General features: G+C 39.2%; 1 protein-coding gene across 11 annotated transcripts in view; it reads left to right on the top strand.

Annotated features, from left to right (window-relative positions):
- Positions 1 to 26,010, top strand: part of ARHGAP29 (Rho GTPase activating protein 29) — an 83,110-nt gene that overhangs the window by 7,307 nt on the left and 49,793 nt on the right. For 3 of the 11 annotated variants that reach the window (XM_036347944.1, XM_036347945.1, XM_036347940.1), the window contains exons 1-3: positions 4,421 to 4,558; positions 9,886 to 10,122; positions 24,236 to 24,370. The exons of 1 other annotated variant lie outside the window; for it this stretch is intronic. In XM_036347944.1, the coding sequence (XP_036203837.1) occupies positions 9,918 to 10,122; positions 24,236 to 24,370 (340 nt within the window). In that variant the 5' untranslated portion in view covers positions 4,421 to 4,558; positions 9,886 to 9,917. Of the gene's footprint in view, positions 1 to 4,420; positions 4,559 to 9,884; positions 10,123 to 24,235; positions 24,371 to 26,010 lie in introns of those variants that run through there. 7 more of the 11 variants (XM_036347942.1, XM_036347941.1, XM_036347943.1 and 4 more) reach the window with 7 other exon arrangements.

Raw genomic sequence — 26,010 nt, 5'->3', positions numbered from 1 at the left:
CGTCTGGTCTAACTAGCATATTATGCTTTTATTATTATAGCTACCTAAAACATATTATGCTATTTCACATATAATGTAAGAATCTTATTATATACTTTCATTTCCCTCCTCTCTTACTTTGTGGTATTGTCATGCATTTTACTTCAGTATATGTTGTAAGTGCTACAACACAGTATGGAAATTTACAAAATGAGACTTGTTTTGAAGCTTCATTGGGGTGAGTCTAGAATGCCATTTTTATTAGGGCTCGTTTGGATGTACTACTAACACATGCCTTTCTGGGATCTCTTCGAGTGTTCAACAGGTCTCCCCTCCTGGTCTGGCTGATAAAAACTCAAGAGGTCTCTCAGCCCTGTGGGAACCATAGGAAATGTCCTGCTACATTTCCCATGGCAACCCATTCTTGTGGAATTTCTCCCTACACATGTGCAGCTTTATATTCAGCAAGAGAATTAAGGAATTGCCTGTGCACATTTCTGGAATCTTCTTCCTTCCTCTCTGTTACTCTGCCCTACAGATTTCAGCTGCCCCAGTCAGCCTGGACTATGATCTCTGTCTCAACAAGAGTACCGCACTTTGCATGGCTTTCCCCTTCCTGTGCCATGGACTAGACTGTGTCTCCAGGTGGAAAGTTGGGGCCATTGTAGGGTTTACCTCATTTATTTGTGATCCCTTCTCTCAAGGATCACAGTTTTGTGCTACCTGTAGTACAGTGTCTGAAGACAACATAGTAGAAGGGCAAGGCTGGTCTCATTTATTCTTGCATTTGATATATATAAAAATTTAAGGCTTTTAAAAAAGTCTACAGATTTTCTTTCTATATTTTTCTTGCAATTTATTTAATAAACTGTGTCTGCTCTATAAAATGGCTGAGTTTAGATTTTGCTGAGTGCATCCTGTGCTGTAATTCAGTGCATCCTCTGTCTTCAGCATTGCTTATAGAGTGGTGATTGGATCTAGAGCAGGGTTTCTCAGCCTTGAGACTATAGACCATTTTGGGCTAGGTAATTCTTTGGGAGGGTTTCTCTTCTGTGCAAGTAGGCTATTTAGCAGCATCCCTGGTGTATAGCCACTAGATGTCAGTAAAACCTCCTCCTGAGTTGTGACAACCAAAAATGTCTCCAGGCATTGTAAGTCGTTTTTTAGGACCATGTTCTATAATGAAAAGTAGGCTACCTAAACTACAGAATGAGTTTCAGGAATATGAAGACACCTACCTAGTAAAAATGACAATACCGTGTTAAAACTGCAGAGAACACATGAGAAAGAAGATTTTAACAATATATAAGTTGAAACTCCACAGAATGGTTGACTCAAGAGCAACATGATAGAGCATAAGAATGTCTGTTTGAGAAGGAAATACTAGAGACAGTAATAATGTAAAATGGTAAAAAGCTCAAGTAGTTTCTTTTCAACCATATGTTTCTTCAGTAATTTTTTTCTGCAACTTGTTGAGTAACTTTTTAAGATGTCAAATTTCTACAGTATATGTACAGATGATTTTATTTTTAAAAAATACTTTACTGTTTAATTATTAACCAAGAATTGTGGACATGCAGAAAGGTATCATTGTAATAACATGCTCTTCATACTTGTAACTTGTATGTGTGATATAACATTACTATAAACAAAATGCAAGTGGGGAGATTAATAATTTTTTTTCAAATGTTTCCAAATGTCACTATCCTCCTTATTAAGGAAGAAGAATGGAGATGACAGAAAATTAAAGTATTTTTTAAAACATTTAAGAGGAAGATTGGGATTGAGAAACCTTACTTATAATTTAACCACCTAGTGTTCATTGAAGACCCACTCTATGTCACATCCTATGCACAATAGTTGTCTGTTTTGAGATGGCTTAGAGGTAGATTTAGTGGGAAGGGTTTTGAAAGTAACCCAGAGCAGCTCAGAGGGGCAGATTTTCCTGCATAACCTCCCTGAGAGTTGCCCTGCCACTACCTTCCTTGGCCTTCAGAATCCTTTCCTCTCTCCGCATTGGTGTCCTTCAGTTTAGTCATCAGTGGTTTCCATGGTGAGTGTCCATGGTGCATCCCTGTCCTCCAAACAGGAACATTTGGATGTTAGGTATCTCCAGTATCTCCAGTGCTCTAGATCTTAGGTACGGCTAGGTTAAAGGCTTAATGGGTATGTTTTAAAAAATTAAGTCTATGAAATAATTGTAGAGGCCAGGTAATCAAGGAGCCTGGGTTTTCATATTTATCTCTTTCAGATAACAACCTAGGGGCCTAATAGGCTTCACTTCGCTAGAATTGTGTGTGAGAAGTGTCCCTCTTCCATTTCCCTGTCATTGGGCAGTCTCTATCTGCATCATTTCTCTTTGTCTCTCTTTTTGTTCTTTCTCCATCTTATTTTCTCTTTCTCCGACTCCACTTGTCTCTGCATCTTTCTTGGTCTTCTTTCCCTGTCTTTTTCACCTCTCCACAACTGTTTCTTGCCTTCTCACATCTTTCTTTTTCTTTCACTAATTTTTCTCTTCCTCCCACCTGTGTGTTCCTTTCTCTTGTCACACCACTACCTCCATCCCACATACCTTTTCTCCCCTTCAGGACCTTGTTAAAGACATTGTCCGTGACATTGCCAGTTCTACATTAATAAGGAAAACAGTCCTCTCTATTGAGAGGAATAGTGGATAGATAACACAAAATAATATATTTAAAAATAAATGTAAGGGGGTGTTTCAAGTTGAGTGACTTTCTCATTTTGCTTCCTGAAAATCTTAATTATCATTTAATCAGGGTTTCACTGCTCCCCCACCCCACTCTCCCTTTGGCCTGGGATCTCCTGATATCTCCTCTGAAGAGTTAGTTTCAGTTCAGGGCATTATCAGTTTCCATGGTGAGAGTCCATGGTGCCTTTTTCTTTTTAAGTGTAGTTAGAAAGATAGTTGTTTTTGAGGTTTCCCGAGTATCTGTGACATGTCCTTGGTACTGTTGTGTTTGGGGTTTGCAGAGGTAAATTTGTGTGGGTTGAGTAAAAATTTAGTGTGGAGCTAAAGCAACCAAGGAGCTCAGCATTTTCATATATATCTTTCCCAAGTAGCACTTGCTGGACCAAATTTGCTTTATTTCCCCAGCATTGTTTGTTGTATAAGAGTTCAAAGATATGAAAGATGTTCCTCATCTCTTTGTCAATGAGTATTTTCTCCCTCTCTCTTTACTTCACTTGTTCACTCTATCATGCTCACTTCCTTTTTCAGATGTCTCTGTAACTAGGTAGTCTTTACTTTCTCATTCTTATTTTCTTTTTCTGCCTTCACCTGTTTCTGCTTTACTTGGTTTTTCCTCTCCCTGTGCCTGCAGCCCTATTTGTTTCTACTTCTCTTCCTCACACTCTTGTCTTTTTCTGCTTTCTCCTATGTGTGATAATTTTTCTCTCTGCCTCCACTACTATCCAGCCACCCTCCCCATATGCCCTTGGTGTCTCCATTTCTCTGAATGTTCCAGCACTATGGTAAATGACATTGCTTGTTCCAGTGAGTAGTATGATATGGAAGCTTATGTGCGTTCAGCCCCTGCTGCTTTCTTTATCTTTCAAAGACATTTTTCTTATTTTGAGTGAGTTTGAGAGTGCAGTTGAAAAAAGTAATATTGCTCAAAGTCAGCGATTTTCAACCAGTGTATGCTGTGGCATACTAGTGTGCTGCAAGAATTTTAAAAACATGCAATACCTATTTTAGAGGAACTGAACTCTTTTCCCTTAGGTTGTCAAATAAAATAATGACAACAGCCAACACAATAATAGCCATCTGGTGCGAATGAATAAAAATTATACCTATTTTTTAAGCACATTGGCAAAAAATATATATTTTTGGTGTGCCACAGAATTTTAGTAGTTTATGTGTGCCATGATATTACAAAAAAAAAAAAAGGTTGAAAATCACTGTTCCAAGTGGAAAGATTTCCCCTACAGAGGGCACAGTGGTTTTGAGGAAGTTCGTTCTTCTGAAAAGGAGCTGAGCCCCAGACCTGTGTTACACTTCACTTGTGTGGCGTCCTGCTTTTTGTTTTTGTTTTCTTAAAGGAGTTGGAGGGGGAGAAACAAGGTGGTCAAAAGAAGTACCTCCTAAGAAATGTAGACTGCTCCCCTTGAGAAACTCCCACTAGCCAGATCTAGGCCTCAGGTGACCGGTTCCGAAGGGTCGCTCCTCCTCGCGTGCCGTAAGCCCTCGGTGTCTCCAGTACGGAGTGTCCGACACGTGCGCTGCCGTTGGGGACGGTCTGCGGGTTTGGGTGCTGACAGCCAGCGTCCAGTGCGCGAGAGCTGGGCGCCGAGCCCCGCCCCCCAGGGGTACTGACCAATGGGATTCGCCCGAGAGGGCGGGGCGAGTCCGGCGGGAGGAGCAAAGCCGGGGGGGTGGTGGCGGCGGCCAGCACGGTGGGTGGTGGTGGTGGTGGCTGCACGGGCGGCGGTGACTTGGCCGAGGTCCGCGGGTCTTGGGAGATGAGGACGCCGAGCTCCAGCCCTCGCCGGCGTCGTCGCCGGCGGCCGTGAGTGTTGGGCGGGCGTCCGCCTCCGGGACACGGGATGGAGCGCCGCGGTGAGTTTTGGGCGGTGGCTACCTCTCGAGGCTGGGGTCACTCACGGCGGCCGCCCGCGAGCTGCCGTCCGGGGTCCCGGCGGCCCACGCGGTGGCCCCGAGCGGAGGCCCTGCTGTCTGCGTTGGAGACGGGGCCGGAGTCCTCGGGGCTCCTGGCTCTTCGGGGAGGGGTCGGGCCGTGGGGAGGGGCGCGCGGCTCCTGGGCGTTGGAGCCGGAGGGCGCGCGGTGGCCCCGAGCGGATGGCGACGACGCTCCTGGAAGTAAACTCGGCAGGTCCCACGTCCGCATCCTGTTCTAAGGGCGCTCGGCATTAAGTTCCTAATTCTCACGGCAGGTTCGAGATGACTTCACTCGTTTTTCACACGGAAAACGGGTTAAAAACTGCCGGAATATTCGAACTCGTCATTGGCGGAGTGCGAATTTCAGCCTCGTTTTGGCAGTTTTGCTTCAGAATGTGTGCTCGTGACCGTTACGCAGTCTGGCCTCTGGTCTTGCTTTCCCTGAACGCGTCCAGCTCCCACCTGCCCGGACAGCAGCCTCACTTCTACGGGGTCTCATTCCTGAGATGGTTAGGATTTCCGTGGGGCATTGTTCAACTCGTCTGTCTTTGGGTCGAGGAGGGGTGTTTCGTTCTGTCTCCGTGATTTTTCCCCATTCCGTTGTGGATGTGTTTGGGGCTTGACGGTATTTTTGGTTTTTGTTTTTTAAAATTTCTTTTTGACGGATGAGCTCAAGTCTGGGACTTTTCCAGCTGGAGCCCTAGTGCTAAGGAGCCTCGCGTCCCCATGTTAATCTTTTTTTTTTTTTTTAACTGTCTTTCTCAAGAAGAAATTGGCCTCATACCTTTTCCAAGGGCAGGACTGTTCGCTGGTAAAGGAGGGAGCTGCGTGCCCCTTCCCCTGCTCCAGCTGTCTTGGTGAGGATAGTTCGTGTCCCTCACTATCAATGTTCGCCGCCCTTTTTGCTCCATTTCCCACTCTGTTTTTAAATCCCGGGGTGGAGAACGTGCTCTTTGGCTTTGGGTAGTTTGAGCTGGTCAAGGCAGAGCCCTGCCTGCCAAGAATGCTAGACATTCTGGAGGCGGGAGAGGTTGTGTAGCTTCCTCTTTTTTAAACGTGCTGGGTTCCAATTGCACAGGAATGAAGTGTATGTGCATTGCATTGCATGCCTTTCTTTAAAATTGCAGTTATTTGCATATTATTGCTAAAACTTTCGACATACCCCTATTTTCTTTTTGTGGAGAGTGCCTTTTAAAAATAGAATTAAAGACCTCTAGAATGAATATTTCTGATTTACTTAGAATTTTAAAGTTAAATTCTTACCAAATCAGAAGTTGTGCTGAAATAGCAGATTTCTGAAATAACTGGCCGTGTGTGTGTGTGTGTGTGTGTGTGTGTGTGTTTCCCTGAGGTAGAAAGAGTAAGATGGGAACTATTAAGTACAGATATTTGGGGCAATTTTATACCTCAGTCAGCCCACTGCCTAAAATGAAAATACTTCTATAATGATACACTGCAAGGGTTGAGGGGGTATATTGGGCATCTGACATTAACACAGACTACTGACGTCTTGGAAAAAACACATTCCAGGGTCCTGGAAGTTAGCGTTCACATTTCTAATGCAAATTACTTAGAATTTAGAACATGATAAAGAACGTGATTTTGCACAGTTTTCTGTTAGGTACAAAGTTCTTTGAGAAGTGGATATAACACGTTTTTAATATTGATGGTTTGGAGTTTAAAGCGATGCATTTAAGGAGAGTTTCACATATTTTGCTCAGCAATCTATTTGCACAGTCCAACTTCACTTGGAAGTGATTGAGTAGGTTTCCATGAAGTCAGTTACGTTTCTGGAATTGTTCCTAGTTCTATATTTCTTGCTCACAGTCTTCAGATATATTGTAGTGAAGGCACATCTTGTTTATTACTTGTGTTAAAAAATTATCTCCCACAACAAAGCACTGCTAACAGTTATTGAGTCTTCATGATGAGACAGACACTGTGCTAAGTGTTTTCCATTTTATTACCTCATTTAATTAAATTACCAGTTGCAATTACTTACCAACTACATTTTATGTTATATCAACTAGAGGGTGTTCATTTTGGGACATTGGAAAGTAGTGTGGATGATCTTGGAAAGTGTATATCCACCAAACTTTCTCATTATCATAGTTCAATTTTATGAAAGTTTGAATTAACTTTGTTATTTAAAATTTTTTCACCTGTAATTTTTTTCAGTCTGAAATATGGAAAGTAGTAAAGTATGTATAACAAAATTAGTATATTACTCACCATAATGCTGACTGGAGGTAGGGTATAACCATTTTAATCTTCCTTTCCCCGTGGTTGTTTTTTGTTTATAGAATTTCTTAGTCTTGACTAAAAATGTTTAAGCAGTTTTAAAACATTTTACAACTTTGTGTTACTAATATGACACTTGTTTAAAGTAAATTTTGTTATTGTTGAGATAAGTAAATTGTTTTATTTAGAACTTTTGATATGTCTTTAATTTTTATAACCACCCTTTTACCAATGACAACAACCAGTTCTCTAATTTATTAAACTAAAAGCTGTCAAAATTAATCAGAATGACTTGATTAAATAAGCTGCAAAAGTGATGTTAGGTTAATAGTCTTCTCAATTAGTGATGTCTTAAAGAACTGCCAAAATAAGGCACTTGAGTGTTTAGGGTTTCTTGTTATTGGGAAGACTTAATAAAAGTGCTTTAAAAATTGTCCTACATTCATTTTAGAAATTATCTACACACTTAAGGGTTAATATTAGATAGGTTTGAAAATAGTTTAAGTGTAGAAATTACATTCTCAGAAATAATTTGAGATTAAAAAGGTTATTCAGTAAAGGAACTTTAAAAACTATAAAAGAAATATTAGGACCCTTTAATAATCGGAGGTAGAGAAACAGTCATAGAAATCCAACTTTGATTTCTGTTGTATATAATCTTGCCTTTATTCAATTTTATATGCTTGGAGTTTTTTTGTTTGTTTTGTTTTGGGGTTTGTTTTTTTAAGGTACCGCTTTAGAGACAAATTTTTAAAAACCATTGATATTTTCCAATTAAAACTGCAGCAATCTGGAGTTAACCATTTTTGCATCTATAAAAATTATTTAAAACTTTATAAATTATAAGCTTATTTTCATTCTGCAAATAGTTATATTTCATCCCTCATATGCCACATCCTGTGCTGTGAACAGAAAACAAATGATTAGCAAACAGATGTGGTCTTGATTTCCTTGAGATTATCATCTAGATAGGAAAGTTCATGAAAAGTATAAGATACTGTAAAGTGTCTCTATAGGAGATTCTGCTCTAGTTTGGTGGTGGTGGTGGTGATTATGGGGGCAGGGGTGGTCCAGGAAGGTTTCTTTGAGGAAGTGATCTTTGAGCTGAGATTAGAATGAGTAAACAAAGGGTAAGGAATAGTCCGACAAAGGGTAAGGAATAGTCCGGCAAACGGAACTGTATAGAGATTGGATACTGAGTCGAACAGTTAGAGTTTTTTAAAGTTGTAGGGTCATGGACCCATTATGAGTGTGAAACCAATTTGGTGGGTTGCAAGCAGCATTTTAAAAAATGAATGGAGTAGAATAGAGATCATCTGAGTATATCGCCTGGCTCCTGCTTTCTGTATACACATAGCACCACATAAAAACATAACATGCTTCATGTGTGTACTGGCCCGTAATATAAAATTATTTTTTACTGTGGGTCACAGTAAACAAACACTGTTGGAAGAATGAGAAGCCAGTGTGTGTGGCAGGAGTGTTGAGAGTGTTGACTAGGAACCTTGACTCCAAAGGACGTTGCAGAGGTGCTTCGGACCCATACGGATCTCATGCTGAGTCTTGTGGTGCATGATAGTTCCTTACTCACACTTTGGAAGAGTTTTGAGCAGAGACATGACATGATGAGATTCATGTTTTGAAAAGTATACTCAACACTTTGGAGTGGGAAAAGAATGATGTAGACAGATCCTTAGGAAATTAGTGGCAGTAGCTCAGAAAAAAATGATAGTAATTCACCTAGAGTGGTAGTAGAGATAGAAGTGGATAATTTAAAAATTGATTAGGAAGAAAAATATAGTTAAATGAGGTATAGGAAAGAGTAAACGATACAATAATATATCTTACACGTGACCTGGAAATGAATATTATATAAAAGTTGTGTAAATTTTACAGAAGTCCCTAGTAGTTTTTCCGTTTTGAAAGTATCCAAATATTCAAGCCAAAGTATTTGAAAAATGTTTTAATGATGATGCTTGAGATAATTTAATTCCACAAGTCATTTCCTTTTTGATTCCAAGAGATACAAACAAAATTAGGACTTTTTTCTTCTGGAAAGGTAAAATGAAAACATGAATTAGAAAAAAAGAGTTTTATTGAGTTCCGATTATGTGCTAGGATTAGGTGTTTTATCATATGAGGTCTTTTTTAAAAAATATATTTTTATTGATTTTTAGAGGGAGAGATAAAAGGAAAAATCAGGCGCTGCCTCCTGTGTGTCCCCTACCTGGGATAGAGCATGCAACCCGGGCATGTGGGCATGTGTCCTAACCAGGAATTGAACCAGCAACCCCTTGGTGCATGGGACGATGCCCAACCAACTGAGCCACACTGGCCAGGGCATTATATGAAGTCTTTTAATTTTGTGTTTCCTTTTAGTCCTAAAACACATAGCCTGTAAGCAAATTGTACAGGTAACACATTTAGAAAGAAAGGCTAGTAATCATCTCTTTACTTTGGGAATAACATCCTGACAATACCTACCTCATGAGATTATAAGAATTAAAAGACAATGGTATAGAAGCATCCATCCAACACATAGAGGGATTTTGAAAACAGGTGTTTATTTTTTCAAAACTCATATTTCATCTTTATTTTTGAAGGTGATGTCATGGAGGGAGAATGTGTCCTACTAAATGACACTTCAGGATAACTTTTAAAAATTACAAAAATTCTATACCAGGCGTTAAGAGCATGGCTTTAGATGAGAAGGCAGATCTGGGTTTAAATACCAGTTCATCATTTATCACCTAAGAGCGAAGATAAATTATTTAATCTTCAAACCTCAGGTTCTTTAACATGTGAAATGAAGATGATAGTATTTTGCATATCATATAGTTGTCAAGATTACTGGCGCTTAACAAATAGAAGCTACTACTATTAGTAGTTGTAGAGTGCAGTGTTTGTGGTGGTTGGTTTTAATGGAATACTGAGGTGGGCTATGGGCTATTTGTGAAAACCTAGAAGAATGTTCCCCCTGGTTGATGTGGTATTTGTGTTTCTCTCTTTTTTCTCACCCCTTTAAGGATTTCAGTTTTTCTGACTGATATATGAAAGGATGATTGCTCACAAACAGAAAAAGACAAAGAAAAAACATGTTTTGTCATCAGGCCAGCTCTCTACTGATGTTACAACTTCTGAAATGGGGCTCAAGTCTGTAAGTTCCAACTCCGTTTTTGATCCGGATTACATCAAGGAGTTGGTGAATGATATCAGGAAGTTCTCCCATATGCTATTGTATTTGAAAGAAGCTATTCTTTCAGGTTTGTCAACTATTTTCTCTTAGCATACTTACTGGATAGTTTGTAAAATTTTAAATGCCAGCCTAGTTACAGATAAGTGTGGACACAGTGGTAGAAATAGAGTATTCTTCTATAATTATTATAGCCCCCCCCCCCTCCTTAAATGTTTGATGTTTACAGTGTAAACTATTTTATAATCAGATATAGTGCACTGCATTATAGGAATTTTGGTAATTGTGAGGGAATAAGAATACAAAGAACAAAAATAGGTCTTGGGTTCTTAATGGTTGGGCCCACTTGACATAGGAAATTTTAGATCATTGGATTTTTAACCTTCTTAATAGTAACAGTACATTGATTGGTCTTTAATAAGCAGACTTATGTTTATCATTTACATTGTTGATACTTCTGCCTAGGTTTGGTTTCCTATATTGTTCCTAAAATCTGATCTAAAAATCACTGCATTTGAGTGAAACTTTTTTCTCAAACTTAATTCTGTTTTGCTGTTCTTCAGTTTGCTTCTTCAATTAAGGGAGAATCAAAAATTTATTCTCTATCTAGTTAGATATGAATAATAGAGCACCAGACTTGATTTTTCCGAGAAAAAGAGCTATACGCATCTTTCAACTTTTAGTGCCTCTTTGGTATACAAATTTGATGGCAGCGATAATAAAGATACAGCTTCTGTTCTTCTTTGATAAGTAGCACCTAATTTCTATGTTTGTAAATGGTTTGTTTGGATGTGGAAAATAAAGATACCTAGTGTTACTTATATGAGACCTCCAGGTATATCACAGACATTTGTAAGATTCCAATAAATATTATCTGTGTATATAAGTTAAATATTTATTTTCTGATAAACAGAAACTAAAGCCATACCTTTTTTAAAATATTGCCTTAAGAGTGTATCCTAACTCTAATTTTTCAGGTTGAAATGCCCAAAATAAGTGCACTTGAATTATAACCCCAAAATTTTAGTATTTGAATTTTCTTTAAAATAACAATTACATAAGTCATTCTTTTGAGACTATATGTGTGTGTATGTGTATATGTGTATATATTTTTATTACTTTTAATTTGTTAGTAGACAGTTGAGAGATTAGGAAGAAAGAGGATTAAAAGCTGATCCTAAGAGATCAGCAAAAAGAGAAAAATGGTAATATGTATAAGATAGCCAAAGGAGACTACCCCTTGAGATAAATGTATGTGTGTGAAAATATATTTTTCATGGAAATTTAATATTAACCTATAAGGTTATTATCCTTCTAATAAGAAAATTAGTACTTCAGAATTTAAATACTCAATTATATTACTGATAATAAAAAAGCTTGCCATTTATGGCTGGTAAGTTACTTGAAAAATGTAAAATCAACCTTTTGGATAACCAACTCTCATTAGTAAGCAATGGTCAGAGAATTTTCATTATTTACCTTTGGATTGATTTTAATGCTTGGTTCTTCAATCAGAGTTAAAAGGATATATATATGCCATTTCAGAATAAATCTTGGGTTTGACAAGAATTTGTGTTTTTCTGCCTTGGGATCATTACTATCAAAATCTGGAAACATACTATTTAGTTTATTTGAGTTGATAGAACCTTTTTTGTCTGTTTTCCTTAAACAAGGGAGTTCCTATACTAATAAAAGCATAATATGCTAATCCAGACTTGATAGACTGGATGTCTTCTGGACGTCCTTCCAGACAAAGCCACGGTGGTGGGGGCCGAGGCAGAGGTGGTTAGGGGCGATCAAGCTGGCAGGGGAGAGTGGTTAGGGGCGATCAGGCTGGCAGGTAGTGATGGTTAGGGGCGATCAGGAAGGCAGAGGGGTTAGGGGTGATTAGGCAGGCAGCAGAGTGGTTAGGGGCAATCAGGTAGGCAGGCAGGGTGAGTGGTTAGGAGCCAGCGGTCCCGGATTGTGAGAGGGATGTCCGACTGCCGGTTTAGGGATCAGGCCTAAACCAGCAGTCAGACATCCCCCTAGGGGTCCCGGATTGGAGAGGGTGCAGGCTGGGCTGAGGGAGCCCCTCCTCAATTTCCAGCCAGGTTATACAACTTGGTTGAATAAGTAGTACGAGATGACAGAAAGAGTTCTGGAAAGAAAACACATGATTTAGGTTCTAGGCCTAGGTTTTTTACTGACTAGTTTTGGAATATGGCTTAAGTCATTTAATGATTTTTTAAGAATGAAGTGCTTATAACAGATGCTATCAGTTTTATAATTCTGTGATTCAAAATTTGATTGGAGTTGGAGATTCTACATTGTTTTGAATATTGACAGTTTATGGCTGAAGAAGACAGTTAAGTATTTGTTTTCAAAGTATATAATGCATTTTAGAGGGCATCCACATCCTACTATTCTATAGGATTTTTAAAATGTGAATTTTATGATAATTATTTTAAATGTGATATTTATGAAAATTTTCCAAGTGTGAATGTAAAGCTCATATTGCAGTAGTTGTTGAAGAAATGATTAAGAAAATAGGTTTTTACCAAAGAGCCCTGTGTCCCTTAGCAGGGTTAAAATATGTTTGCAGTTTGCCTCTACTGTTTTTATTTACAAATAAAAATAGAGATCTTAATGTGGGAGTTCAGAGGACTGTGAAAACACTTTCTTTGATAGGGTAAGTGATAGAGTTGTTAATTCTTTCTGTCCACTACTTATTTCCAGGAGGAGGTTTCCCTGTAGTCTTATACAAGTAGCAGATGTGGAATTCGAAGTTTAGATCTCTATCCTGTGTTATTAAGGTGCATTATGAGTAATTACAGGGGAAAATTTTGCATCTTATGTTAAATGCTGAAGGCACTGAATTAAATAAACATACATCCTCTGTGTTTAAACATAACATCACAGATTAATATATGTGCTGTGTGCCCTAGCCGGGTTGGCTCAGTGTATAGAGCATCAGCCTGTGGACCGAAAGGTCCTGGGTTCAATTCTGGTCAAAGGCACATAACTTGGTTGCATGTTCCTCCTGGCCTGGGCTCTGGTCAGGGCATGTGCAGGAGGCAACCAGTCGATGTGTTTCTCTCACATCGCTATTTCTCTCTGTCTTTCCCTCTTTCCCTGTCTCCTCCACTCTCTCTCTCAAAATCTATGGAAAAGGAGTGAGGATTAAAATACACACACACACACACACACACACACACACACACACACAAACACACACATGCACAGTGTAAGCACCAATTCAGGTTTATGGTGTTGCCCCTGAGGAATAATGTGTTATGAATTCCAAAGAACAGATTCATAAATCTAATTTATACAGTAATCTTAAACTGTCTTTGTGACACATCTCTCCATTCCCAGGTGGAACACAAAATTTGGGAATTTGGAAAGTGCAAGGCTTTTTAATTGGGCTAGAAAGAATAGTTCAGATTTATAATTTTTCTGGTACTCAGTGCTTGGAAGTTTCCATTGTCATTATAAAATATTAGAGGCCCAGTGCACAAATTCGTGCATGGGTGGGGACCCTAGGCCTGGCTGCTGATCAGGGCCGATCAGGGCCAGGGGCCGATCAAGGCCTGCTGGACGGGGGGAGGAACTGCGGGCTGGTTGGGGCCTGCCTGCCGAGGGGAGAGACGGGGTGCGGGAGGTTGGCACTGGCCCCAAGGAGGGAGCCATATGTCAGCCCCCCTGTGAAAGGGACCGCATCGGCTGCCACTCACCCCTGGTTCCCCATCCTAGTCCGGGGCCCTGAGGCCCTGGCAGGGTCGGGAGAGGAGGCGACGGTCGTCGGTCGTGGGCCGGGCACAGAAGGAACAGACACTGGCGCCCCGTGTGGTTCCCCGCCTCTCCCCCTCCTCCTTCCGTCACCACTGTGCCACCATCGTGGTGGGCAGGCGGCAGGCTGATCAGGGCTTGCCGGCCAGGGGGAAGGGACGGGGCGCGGGAGGCTGGCTGCCGGCCCCAAGGAGGGAGCTGGCCCTCACCCCCAACCCCCATGGGAAAGGGGCCACATCTGCCACCACCCACCCCTAGTTCCCCGTCCCAGCCCAGGGCCAAAGGCCCCGGTGGGATCAGGAGAGGAGGCGACGGTCACCAGGCCAGGCACAGAAGGAACTAATGCCGCCAGCTGGCCACGGGAGTTGGCTTTGGCGCGCACTGACCACCGGGGTCAGCTTCTACATTGAGCATCTGCTCCCTGGTGGTCAGTGCGCATCATAGCAACTGGTCGACCAGTTGTTCCAGTCGTTCTGGTCGTTCGATCCTAAAGGTCACTTAGGCTTTTATATATATATAGATATTTGAAGGTCAGCAGTTTAATATTTCTTACAGTATATTGATTATATGATACTATTTGTAAAATGTATTTTAATAAAAGTTTAGTATTGTGAAAATGGTGTCTTGTTTTTCAGTTTTGTTTTTAAATAGGCTAGAAAGGGAGATAAAGCTATCATCAATTTCAGATAAAGTAATTCTCTAACTTTTATTTTATTTTATTTTATTTATTTATTTTTTTAATATATTTTATTGATTTTTTACAGAGAGGAAGGGAGAGAGATAGAGAGTTAGAAACATCGATGAGAGAGAATCATCGATCAGCTGCCTCCTGCACATCTCCCACTGGGGATATGCCCGCAACCCAGGTACATGCCCTTGACCGGAATCGAACCTGGGACCCCTCAGTCCGCAGGCCGGCGCTCTATCCACTGAGCCAAACCGGTTTCGGCTAATTCTCTAACTTTTAAAAAGTGCTTTCTAATTTAAGAGTGTATCACTTTTATTTTGTAAAAACATAACTGATCTCATAAATGATAGCTTCTAATGAATTCTAGATCCTAAATTTGACAGAACTACTGTATAGTTAGAAGAGAGAGATGTTAACTTTCTAGAGCAAATTTTATTGAACAAAAAGATTAAACAACAAATTTAATGCCATTAAATAATACGTTTTGTTGAAAGAGGGCAGTTCTGCATAAATTTCCCAAATCTTAATTGAAATACTGTCTTATGGGTTAACCCATTTTCCCCATGGTGAATATATGGGAGGATGTGTAAATTTATTTCAGACAACTTTCAATGAGTGTTCATTTGACTATTGATGATGATACTTAATTTTTGGCCCCTATTGTGTACCAGAAATTTTGTGAAATATTAGATACATTAAGTTGCAAGTCTTAGACATGCCCTTCTGTTGTGTTCTTTTAGAAGTAAACCTCTCAAGAAGTGATTTCTAATGGGTATAATTTAGGATTGGTTAATGTGAATGGTAATGGGTTATATTTTAGTGCCTAGAAAAATATGGATTGAATCTTTGAGGAATGAAGTATGAAATACAGGCAACTCATTCATTACACATGTGCCAGCTCTTAGGAAATTACTGTCCTCTTCTGTACTTGCCTAGAATGGTTTACTTAACACCACTTAAAATAGTAACTGGCATATTTGATTAGAAGTTAAAGCCTATTAAGTTACAGATTGTAGAGTATTATCATTAACTATAACTTCTTTAACCATGTTGATATATATTATAGTGATTAAGAGCACAAATTCTAGAGCTAGAATGCTTAAGGTGGACTCCTCATTCTGCCACTGGGCAAATTACTTATCTTCTCTGTGCCTCAGTTTCTACATGTGTTCAAAGGAGTTAATAGTACCTTTCTCATTGGGTTGTTGTGAAGATTAAGTGATTTCACAAAAATAAAGCTCTTAGAATAAGTGTTTTAAAATGTCAGCTGTTATTTTTACAATCCCCAAGAGGCTGGATAAAGAAGGTGCTGTTCATGCTTCACTTTTATCCTGTAAATTCAGAAGTCATTACAGCAAAAAAGGGAGTTTCCTAGTGATAAGTTCTGAAACATTTTTTCCTCCTTGTTGTTTTCATTGCTTTCCCAGAGAGGTTAAGCTGAATTAACAAGACTGATTTTAAAAATTGTCAGGTTTTTTTTTAAACCAAGGAAAACACCATGGATATTTACTTAAGTATTTCCATGAAGTGTTTGCAATATAAACACTGTGGTATTGTGTTAATACATGAGAACCAAAAAAGTGGAGCTGGCTAATCTGTTTTCACTTGATAAGCTGAATGAAGCCGAAAATAAATGGCATAAATGAGTGAGACAAATTAAAATTCAGATTACCATATTACTGGGATGGTAGGTAAACAAACAAACATTGGGATACTGGAGTTTTACTATTCTGGATAACTAGTGTTAAGATTTTGGTTGAACATTATTATATTTGCATATATAATACCTTTGTGTAGTATAAATTAAATTTCATTACATTGACAATGTGGCCACTATGAAATTTAAAAATTAATTTGTATTTATTTATAGGATTAAATTAAATACTATAATTTAATTTTATTGGCATAGAAATATTTTTATAAAGTATATCTTTAATTTGATTTTATTTCTAAGTAATTTACTAATTTAGATTTTATATACAAAATGAAATTAATACTTAACTTTAATGTCTCATTTTTATTAGCCAAATTACTGTGGGACCTTGGTATATAAGTTTGTAATTGAATGTAATTCTATGTGAGGCAAATCTGTTTTCAAAGGTATTTAGTTTGAATGGCTTACAGATTTAATAGAAATAATAGATGTTTATATTAAGACTATAAAGCAGTTTTGTTTCTGCTAATTTATTTGATATTCACAGCTTTTTAAAATTTTTTTACGGCAACTAGGGCAGACGTTCTTACTAGTTCCATTTTACTGATGATTAATCTGAGATCAGAGAAGCGAAGAGTTTTGTATAAGGTTATTTCAAGGAAGTGTGTGGCAGATCAAGCATTGGAACCCATATTTCTTGATCTAAATCTATTGTTTTCTACCATACCAATTAGTCACTTAACCTTTCTTCTGTACTGGGGAAGAATAGTTACTGCCTTGTGCTTTGCTCATTGCTACCATTGTCTGGGCTTGGTGGGGTGCGGGAATATTTAGTGTTGCTGAAGGAACTACTTAAACTCCTTAAAACTTTTTGTAAAAGTTAACTTTCAGCTTAAGAGGCCGTTTGCCTCATAAAAAGAATTTGAGGTAGCTTTATTCTTTTATAAGGGAAAAGAACATTTGCTAAAAAATAAACAAATCTCAGCTGAAGTATTATCAGGATATAGTGATGTGCTAGTAGTTGATGCTTCTACTAAAAAATATAGGAAAGTTTATGAATCTTGTAATTAACATTTTCTCTGGTTGTCATGTTCATTTTTGTTGATTATTTGGCTTCAGAAGTGTATTCAATCATAGGAAATTGGAATTATTTATTGGGTAATATGAAGTACTTCTGAAAATAACTCAGTTACTGTTTTTTAGTATTTTAATTTGAAACAACTTCAATATGTGTTTATAAGGGCTTCCTTGTAGGAATAAAGGAACTTTAACTGATAGTTATTGGGATATTTGCAGTGCCTTTTGAGAAGAATCATAGCATAGAATTTCAGTGTTAAAAATTGTTGACGATCCCAAAGAGTTTTTGTTGATGTGGCTTGTATCTATTACTGTTTACTGTGTTAGAAATTAAAACTAAGAACATTGAAAAACATTTAATACTTTTGAAATATATTCATTTTAACATTTAATTTCCTTGACTCTGAAAAGACCAGAATTTATTACCTTGGTTTATTTAAGCATTTACACCATTAGTATTTTGTAGTTCTTGTTTAATATCCAACACTAATTTTGAATATTGATGGTTATATAACACTCAAATATCAAGCTTTTTTGGCCTGAGACCCCAAAATAAGGCAACGTATTTTTACAGTATCTTCTAAGTATATTGGTAGTTGTAGCTTTTATTATGAAACATCTGAGTAGGGGATAGAAATGATCATCTTTCTTTTTTAAGCTAACAGGTTTCATAAGGAATCCAATACAACTTTATAACACTAGATAATCACTAAATACTGGTTTTGATAAGTAGGCAGAATTATTGCCATAAATTAGAGTTTCATTTAGTTATAGGCCAAACAAAGAATAGATTTTGCAGCACAAAATAGGGAAAAGAATGTAATTGTTATTTCTTACAACTAGTCAAATATTACTGTTTTCCACAGACTTCTTTTATTTCAAAGCTACTAGGTTTAATTTCAGACCTAACCTGTGTTACTAACCTGTTTCTACTGCTGCATAAACTAGTAATAAGAATAATGGTAAGCATTTATGGAAGCTTATTATGTTCCACCCACTTATGTGTTTTAACTGATTTAATTCAACCAACCCTATGAAGTAGCTACCATTATCTTCTTTTTATAGGTGAGAAAACTGAGGCACAGAGGAGGCTAAGTAAATAGATCAAGGTCCCTCAGTCACAGAGTTGGAATTCTGATTCAGGCTATCTGGTTTGAGGCTATGCTTTTTTTTTCTTTTTTTAACCCCCATCGAAGGATATGTTTATTTTTGTTGCTGTTTTGTTTTTTTTTTGAGAGAGATAAACATTGATATGAGAAAGAAACATTGATTGGTTGCCTCCCTCCAACCTGCTTTTAACCAACCACTAAGCTATATTGCCTCAACTAAGTAAACCAACTGAAATAACACCCACAATAATAAAACAGAGAAAATAGATATTGATAATTTATTTAATGAAGATAGTTAATAACTTAATTATGCAGCTAGCTTCATATACTCATTTCCCTAGAAATTAAAAAATATGCAAATAAAATTTTAGTTATAAAATAATATATATTTATGGAAAAATTTTAATAGTACATAAAATTTCTTTTTTTTTTAATTAAATCTTTATTGTTCAGATTATTACATTTGTTCTTCTTTTTCCCCCCCATAACTCCCCTCCTCCCAGTTCCCGCCCCACCCTCCGCCCTCACTCCCCACCCACTGTCCTCATCCATAGGTGCACGATTTTTGTCCAGTCTCTTCCTGCATCTCCCACACCCTTTTCCCCGCCAAGAATAGTCAGTCCATTCCCTTTCTATGTCCCTGATTCTGTTATGATCACCAGATTATTTATTCACTTGATTCTTAGATTCACTTGTTGATAGATGCATGTTTGTTGTTCATAATTTGTATCTTTACCTTTTTCTTCTTCCTCTTCTTAAAGGATACCTTTCAGCATTTCATATAATACTGGTTTGGTGGTGATGAACTCCTTTAGCTTTTCCTTATCTGTGAAGCTCTTTATCTGACCTTCAGTTCTGAATGATAGCTTTGCTGGATAAAGTAATCTTGGTTGTAGGTTCTTGGTATTCATCACTTTGAATATTTCTTGCCATTCCCTTCTGGCCTGCAAAGTTTCTGTTGAGAAATCAGCTGACAGTCGTATGGGTATTCTCTTGTAGGTAACTGAGTTTCTTTCTCTTGTTGCTTTTAGGATTCTCTCTTTGTCTTTTGCTCTTGGCATTTTAATGATGATGTGTCTTGGTGTGGTCCTCTTTGGATTCCTTTTGTTTGGGGTTCTCTGCGCTTCCTTGACCTGTAAGTCTATTTCTTTGCCCATTTACATTTCATTTTCAATAGACTTTATTTTTAGAATAGTTTTAGATGCACAGAAAAATTGAGAAGATAATAGAGTTTCCATATGTTCTTATACCCAGTGTCTCCTATTAACATCTTACATTAGTATGGCACATCTGTTAATGAACCAATATTTGGTATAGTGCTACATTATCAGTGAAAGTCCTTAGTTTATTCAAATTTCCATAAATTTTCCCTATTGTCTCTTTCAGTATCTTTTCACATTATAGTTGGGCCCTCCTTGGTCATGACAGTTTCTCAAATATCTTCATTTTGATGATCTTGACTGTTTAAGGAATGTGGACTAGGTATTTTGTAGGATGCACCTTGATTAGAATTTGTCTGATGTTTTCTCATGATTAGTCTGGGGTTATGAGATATTGGGAGGAAGGAAGATAACAGATGTAAAGTGCCATTTTTATCACATATCAAGTGTACTTACTATGAACATGATTTATCACTGTTGATGTTGACCATGATCACTCGTCTTAAGTAGTACTCTACTTTTTTCCATACTCTACTCTTTAAAGGAAGTCACTATGCGTATGCTTCACCTTTTTGAGGACAAAACATCTACATTAATTATTGGGAATTTTTTCTGTACGAGAGGCTATTTCTTCTCTTTCATTTATTCAGTCATTTATTTGTATCAGTATGAACTCATGGAACTTTAGACTCTGGTATTATAATCTAGTACTACTATATTCATTAGTTGCTCAAACTATTCCACCTTTAGCCATTGGTAGCTCTTTCAGTTGGCTCCTGTGCATACCTCTTCAATATGAGGATCTGTTTCTTTCAAGCTCTTACTTTCTAGTATTACAAGATGTTCCTAACTTATCTTATGTATTTGCTGCCCCAGACTGAAAATCAGCCAGTATCTCAAAGGAGCTCTGGTTCCTGTTATTGGAGAATGTTATTAGAAACTAAGCTCAGGGTGCTAGGTGTATTCATTATTTCTGTAGTATCACTTCTTTTAGGTCCTCTCAGGTGACAGCAAAGAAATGTGTGTATACTAACCTACATACTAATACATATTTCAAAATATTTCTCTAAGTAGCCACCTATATCTGTGTTAAGCTAAACACGAATTTGTACTCAAATATCCAACTCTAATCCATCACCACACATATCATTACAGCTTCCTCCCCCTGCTTAATTGTAAATTTCCACTCCAACAGTGAGATACCTGGCTTCCACCATCCATCATCCATTTACTCAATTGTTGACTTCCAGTATACATGTATAGCATTATCATAATTGTTAACCTGAACCTTCATTGAAAACACTTTATCAGCCAGAATATAGTACTTATGTGCTTTTCTATGCCTTTAGTCTCAGAGACTTTATTCATTTCCAAGAGTACTTAGGCCAGCATCTGATTCCCTGTATTTTATTTTTTCTATCAAAACGTGTTGGTTGAATTAGTCAGATTTTCTCTTGAAGACATTGTTCTCTCTGCTTCCATTATTACCTGAACTATTTTTCTGTGCCTTCTCTTAGAATATTCTTCACCTTAATATACACAGCTCCCAGCCTTGTCTGCTCTTCTTATCCTACCTATTTCTTTCTCTCTTTCCTTTGTTGTTAATCCTTGTCCAAGGATATTTTTTCCATTGATTTTTAGAAAGAGTGGGAGGAAGGCAGAGGGAAGGAGGAGGGAGAGAGAGAGAGTGAGGGGATTGGGGGGGGGGGAGAAAGAGAGAGAGAGAGAGAGAGAGAGAGAGAGAGAGAGAGAGAGAGAGAGATGTAAGAGAGGCACATCAATTGGTTACCTCCTGCACACACCCCGACCAGGGTGGGGGATCGAACCTACAACTCAGGTATATGCCCTTGTCTGGGAATCGAACCTGAGACCCTTCGGTGCTCAGACTGGCACTTTAACCATTGAGACACACCAGCCAGGCCATATTTCTCTCTCTTGATAAAGCATTATTAATGAATTGAATATTTGATGGATGATGTTAGAATATCTTGTTTTTTATCCTATATACAGTTTTTCTTTCTAGTGATTATCTTTTAACATTTCAGGAAAAATTTAATTGTATAATTATAATATGACACTTAAAAAAACATTTTTTTATTTGTTTTTTTAAGCTATTTCAGTAGGGAAGCAGTATAACATTAAGAGTGTGGCTCATTTGGTTGGGTATCATCCCATGTACGAAAGATTGCTGGTTTGACTTCTGGTCAGGGTACATGCCAGGGTTGTGGGCTCTATCCCCTGCAGGAAGCACTAATAGATGTTTCTACCTCTCCTTAAAAAATCAATTAAAAAAATGACCTTTAAAAAACTGTGGCTTCAACCATTATACATATTAGAGGCCCGGAGCACAAAAATTTGTGCACTTGGGGGGGAAGGGGAGGGTCCCTCAGCCCGGCCTGTGCCCTCTCGCAGTCTGGGACTCCTCAGGGGATAACGACCTGCTGGCTTAGGCCTGCTCCCGGGTGGCAGAGGGCAGGCCCAATCCCTAGGTGCATTCCCTGGTCGGGCTCAGAGCAGGGCTGATAGGGGAGTTGGGGTGCCGCCCCCTGTCATGCACAGAGAAGGGCGAATTGGGAGGTTGCGATGCCACCCTCAGTCATGCTCAGGGTAGGGCTGATTGGGGGGTTGGGGCACCGCCCCCTGTCACACTCAAGGCAGGGTCGATGGGGAGGTTGCGGCGCCACCCTGTCACGCACAAAGCAGGGCCAATCAGGGGGTTGGGGTGCTGCCCCCTGTCACTCACAGAGCAGGGCCCATCAGGGGGGTTGGGGCTCCGTACCCTGTCATGCACAGAGCAGGGCCGATCAGGGGGTTGGGGAGCTCCCCCGTCACGCACAGAGCAGGGCCGATCAGGGGGTTGAGGAGCTCCCCCCTGTCACTCACAGAGTAGGGCCGATAGGGGAGTTGGGGCACCGTGCCCTGCCACACACAGAGCAGGGCGGATCAGGGGTTGGGGCGCCGCACCCTGTCACACTCAGGGCAGGGCCGGTGGGGAGGTTATGGCTCTACCCCGTCACACACAGAGCAGGGCCTGTGGGGGGCGGTTGGGGCGTCGCCCTCTATCACCCACAGAGCAGGGCCGATCTGGGGGTTGGGGCACCGCAGCCTGTCACACACAGAGCCGCAGGGCGATCAGGGGGTTGGGGAGCTCCCCATCAGGCACAGAACAGGGCTGATCAGGGGGTTGGGGCGCCTTCCTCTGTCACGAACAGAGCAGGGCTGATAGGGAGGTTCTGGCCCTGCCCCCTGTCACACACAGAGCCGCAGGGTGATCAGGGGGTTTGGGTGCTGCCCCCTGTCAACGCTGATCCCGGTGCTGGGAGGCCTCTCGGCTCCGCTGATCCTGGTGCTTGGAGGCATATTACCCTTTTACTATGTAGGATAGAGGCCTGGTGCATGGGTGGGGGCCAGCTGGTTTGCCGGCATGACGGGATGATGGCTGTTTGCAGCTGGTCACACACCCTTCAGGATGGGGGTCCCCACTGGGGTGCCTGGCCAGTCTGGGTGAGGGGCTGTGGGCTGTTTTCAGGCTGGCGGGTGACTGAAGCTCCCAGCTGCTCCTGTTTTTCTTTTTTTTGTTTTTTATTCTGGGCCAGCTTTAGCTCTGAGGCTTGGCTCCAGCTCTTAGGCCTCCGCTGCTGAAAGCAGGTATCTGGTTTGTTTGGGTTCTATAATCGAAACACTGTTTCAACTCCAGCTCTGAGATCCCGGCTGGCTGAAAGCAGGTTTCTGGGGTTTTGTTTAGCTTCTATATTTGTAACAGTGTTTCAAACTGCAAGCTCAGAGGCCGGCAGCGGCAGGCGGGGAACGTTGGAGTCCTCCGTCACTGAAGCAAGCAAGCCTCATGTTCGCTTCAAGCTGCCTGGCTGCTGGCCGCCATCTTGGCTGGCAGTTATTTTGCATATCGCCCTGATTAGCCAATGGGAAGGGTAGCGGACGTACGGCTAATTACCATGTTTCTCTTTTATTAGATAGGATGATTTAAATTCTGTTTTTACAGTCTAGTAACATGGTGAACTTAAGTGTGCCTCAATTTTCTCATCTGTATAATAGAGATCTTACGAAGCACTTAATAAGTGCTATTATAAAACACTAGAGCTCTGTAAGGTTGCAGAAAGGAAAATTACCTCAGAGTATTGTATTTAAGGTGGTTGTCTTTTTGAAACATTTGAGGATTATTTCAGGGGTTTTAAGTGTTACAGGGTGATTTTACTTTGTGGTTTGCCTGGAATGGTGACCTAGGAATATGCCTATAAGTGCTGTCATGACTATGAGTAGCACCCCTGTTTTCACTGGCTAGAATATTCTGGTTTGAATGATAAATTGTATGTTCTTAAATATTGGTTAATATCTCACAAACTCTCGTACCATATATATTAAAAATTATATTAGAATAAAAACACAAAGACAGGAAAAATGGTACCGTATAAAGTTTCCTTAAGGGAAATCTGGAGAGCATATTTTAGGCAGAGAAAACTGAAAATTGACCATAACTGTGAGAGCCTTGAAATCCTTAATGAAAAAAATGATTAAAATTTTTTGAAGGCTATATGTATAAATTATATATAATTGCAATGATGAGGAAAGAAGGAAAAGATTTGTAGGCAAAAATTGTGGAACCAATGCTTCTACTTGAAATATGCTTCAGAATGATTTTTCATACTTTAGATTCCTGAAACTTGGTTTTGGAATAAAATTTAATTTTTTTCTTTTTTTTTTTAAAGACTGTTTTAAAGAAGTCATTCATATACGTCTGGATGAACTTCTCCGAGTTTTAAAGTCTGTAATGAATAAACATCAGAACCTCAATTCTGTTGATCTTCAGAATGCTGCAGAAATGCTTACTGCAAAAGTAAAAGGTAAGAAAGATTATTAAAAGTGGGTTAGTGAGGGCAAAAAAAAATCCAAGGGATACATTTTCATTCATAATCACTACAGAGCCATCTCCTCTCGTGACAATTGTATGATGTGTATTAATAGGGATTATGTTATGTACTTCTATATTTAATATTCCCACTGTCATACCTAAAACTCTTTCTCTTAAAACAAAAACTTTTTTGGCAGAAAGCACTTTAAAAATACTAACATAAACTACACAAATGATGTTTAAAATGTTTGAGTTTTTAAAGTGTCCATATTCTTTTGAAGTAGGCTATTAGTATACCAAACATCCTTGTTGTGTGAGGACAATTGGTGCTAGAAAAGTTATAGTGACTAAACTTAAACTAGGGAACCAAATGGGGAAAGAGAAGACTTAATTTGGACATTATGTAAAGTGTAAGGGGTGTGTGTGTGTGTGTGTGTGTGTGTGTGTGTGTGTGTGTATGTATGTGAGAAAAGCATGTGCTAAAAGAATCAAGAATTGGGATATTATCCTCTGATTAAATGACTTGCTGCCCCAAAGTAGTAGAATTTGTTAATTTGGGCTGAAGTACATAAGAAGGATTGAGGGTGAAGGGAGTACTGGAGAAGAAATGAGGCTGGAGGCACAGAGTTAATTTAGGAGATTGTTAGAAGTAATGAGCTAGATGAGGATTAACAGTCTGATCTACGTCAAAAGCTGGAATGTGGCAAAGCACAATTATGGATGTTACAGAAGAGGGGATGGATGTTGATTTGATGAAATATGCCACAGGTTGAATATTAGGGGTTAAGTTGGAATTTGGAGTTGAAGATATGGACTTGAGAGGAGTTGTTGATATTTAAGTGGTGATGGAAGAGGATTATACCAGCTCAGTGTGTGTAGAATAAATATTGGACTGAGTATGAGATCCCAGAGACAGAAGATAGAGGAACCAGAGGAACACCTAAGAAGTAAGGAGATGATCTGGAGAAAGGTGTCATGAAATTTAAAAGTGCAAGGTCCTAAGAAGTGATCTTCAGTGTTAAGTGTCACTGATAGGTAATGTGAATCCAAGTAAAGTAACTATAAAAAGCGACTCCCTGTGGATTGAATAAGGAAAGGAAAGCCTAGGCTTTATTGTGGAGCAGAATTACCTGTCCTGCCTCTCAAAGGCCAAGTAGGCATTAACTCGGCGAGAAGGTGGTGTTGGAGACTGATAGAAGGCTCTTGTACAAGAACTCTGGATGTTGAAGAATGTGATATATACCTGGTGAACACCGTAATATCTAGAGAGGGCAAATGGCAAGTGTCAAGGGATGAGGCAGGAAGAGCAAAAAAATCTTTTCAATAAAACAGTCTATACAGTACTTAAGAACTGCCTCCTCTACTTTTGACATAGACCTGTCCTGTTTGTGTGGTTCTCTTTTTTCTGTATTTCAAGTACTGGGGGAAAAAAGTAAATAGATAACTTCTGTTGTGGCTTTTAAAAATTTGCTTAATAACCACATTTGTTTTTAAATAGACTGTTTATAAGTGCCATTTAACTTAACTTAGATAGGGAAATTTGTGTCTATAGATAGTATAATTTCCATGCTTGGAAATAGCAACCACAGTTCATTCAATTGTTGTCAGTAGCTATTGTGTGCAGCCAGGATG

This window comes from Myotis myotis, unplaced genomic scaffold (assembly GCF_014108235.1).
Source record: "Myotis myotis isolate mMyoMyo1 unplaced genomic scaffold, mMyoMyo1.p scaffold_m19_p_2, whole genome shotgun sequence".
Taxonomy (NCBI): Eukaryota; Metazoa; Chordata; class Mammalia; order Chiroptera; family Vespertilionidae; genus Myotis; species Myotis myotis.
Note: the sequence above shows the minus strand (reverse complement) of the source record. Positions and strands in the feature narration are given on the sequence as shown.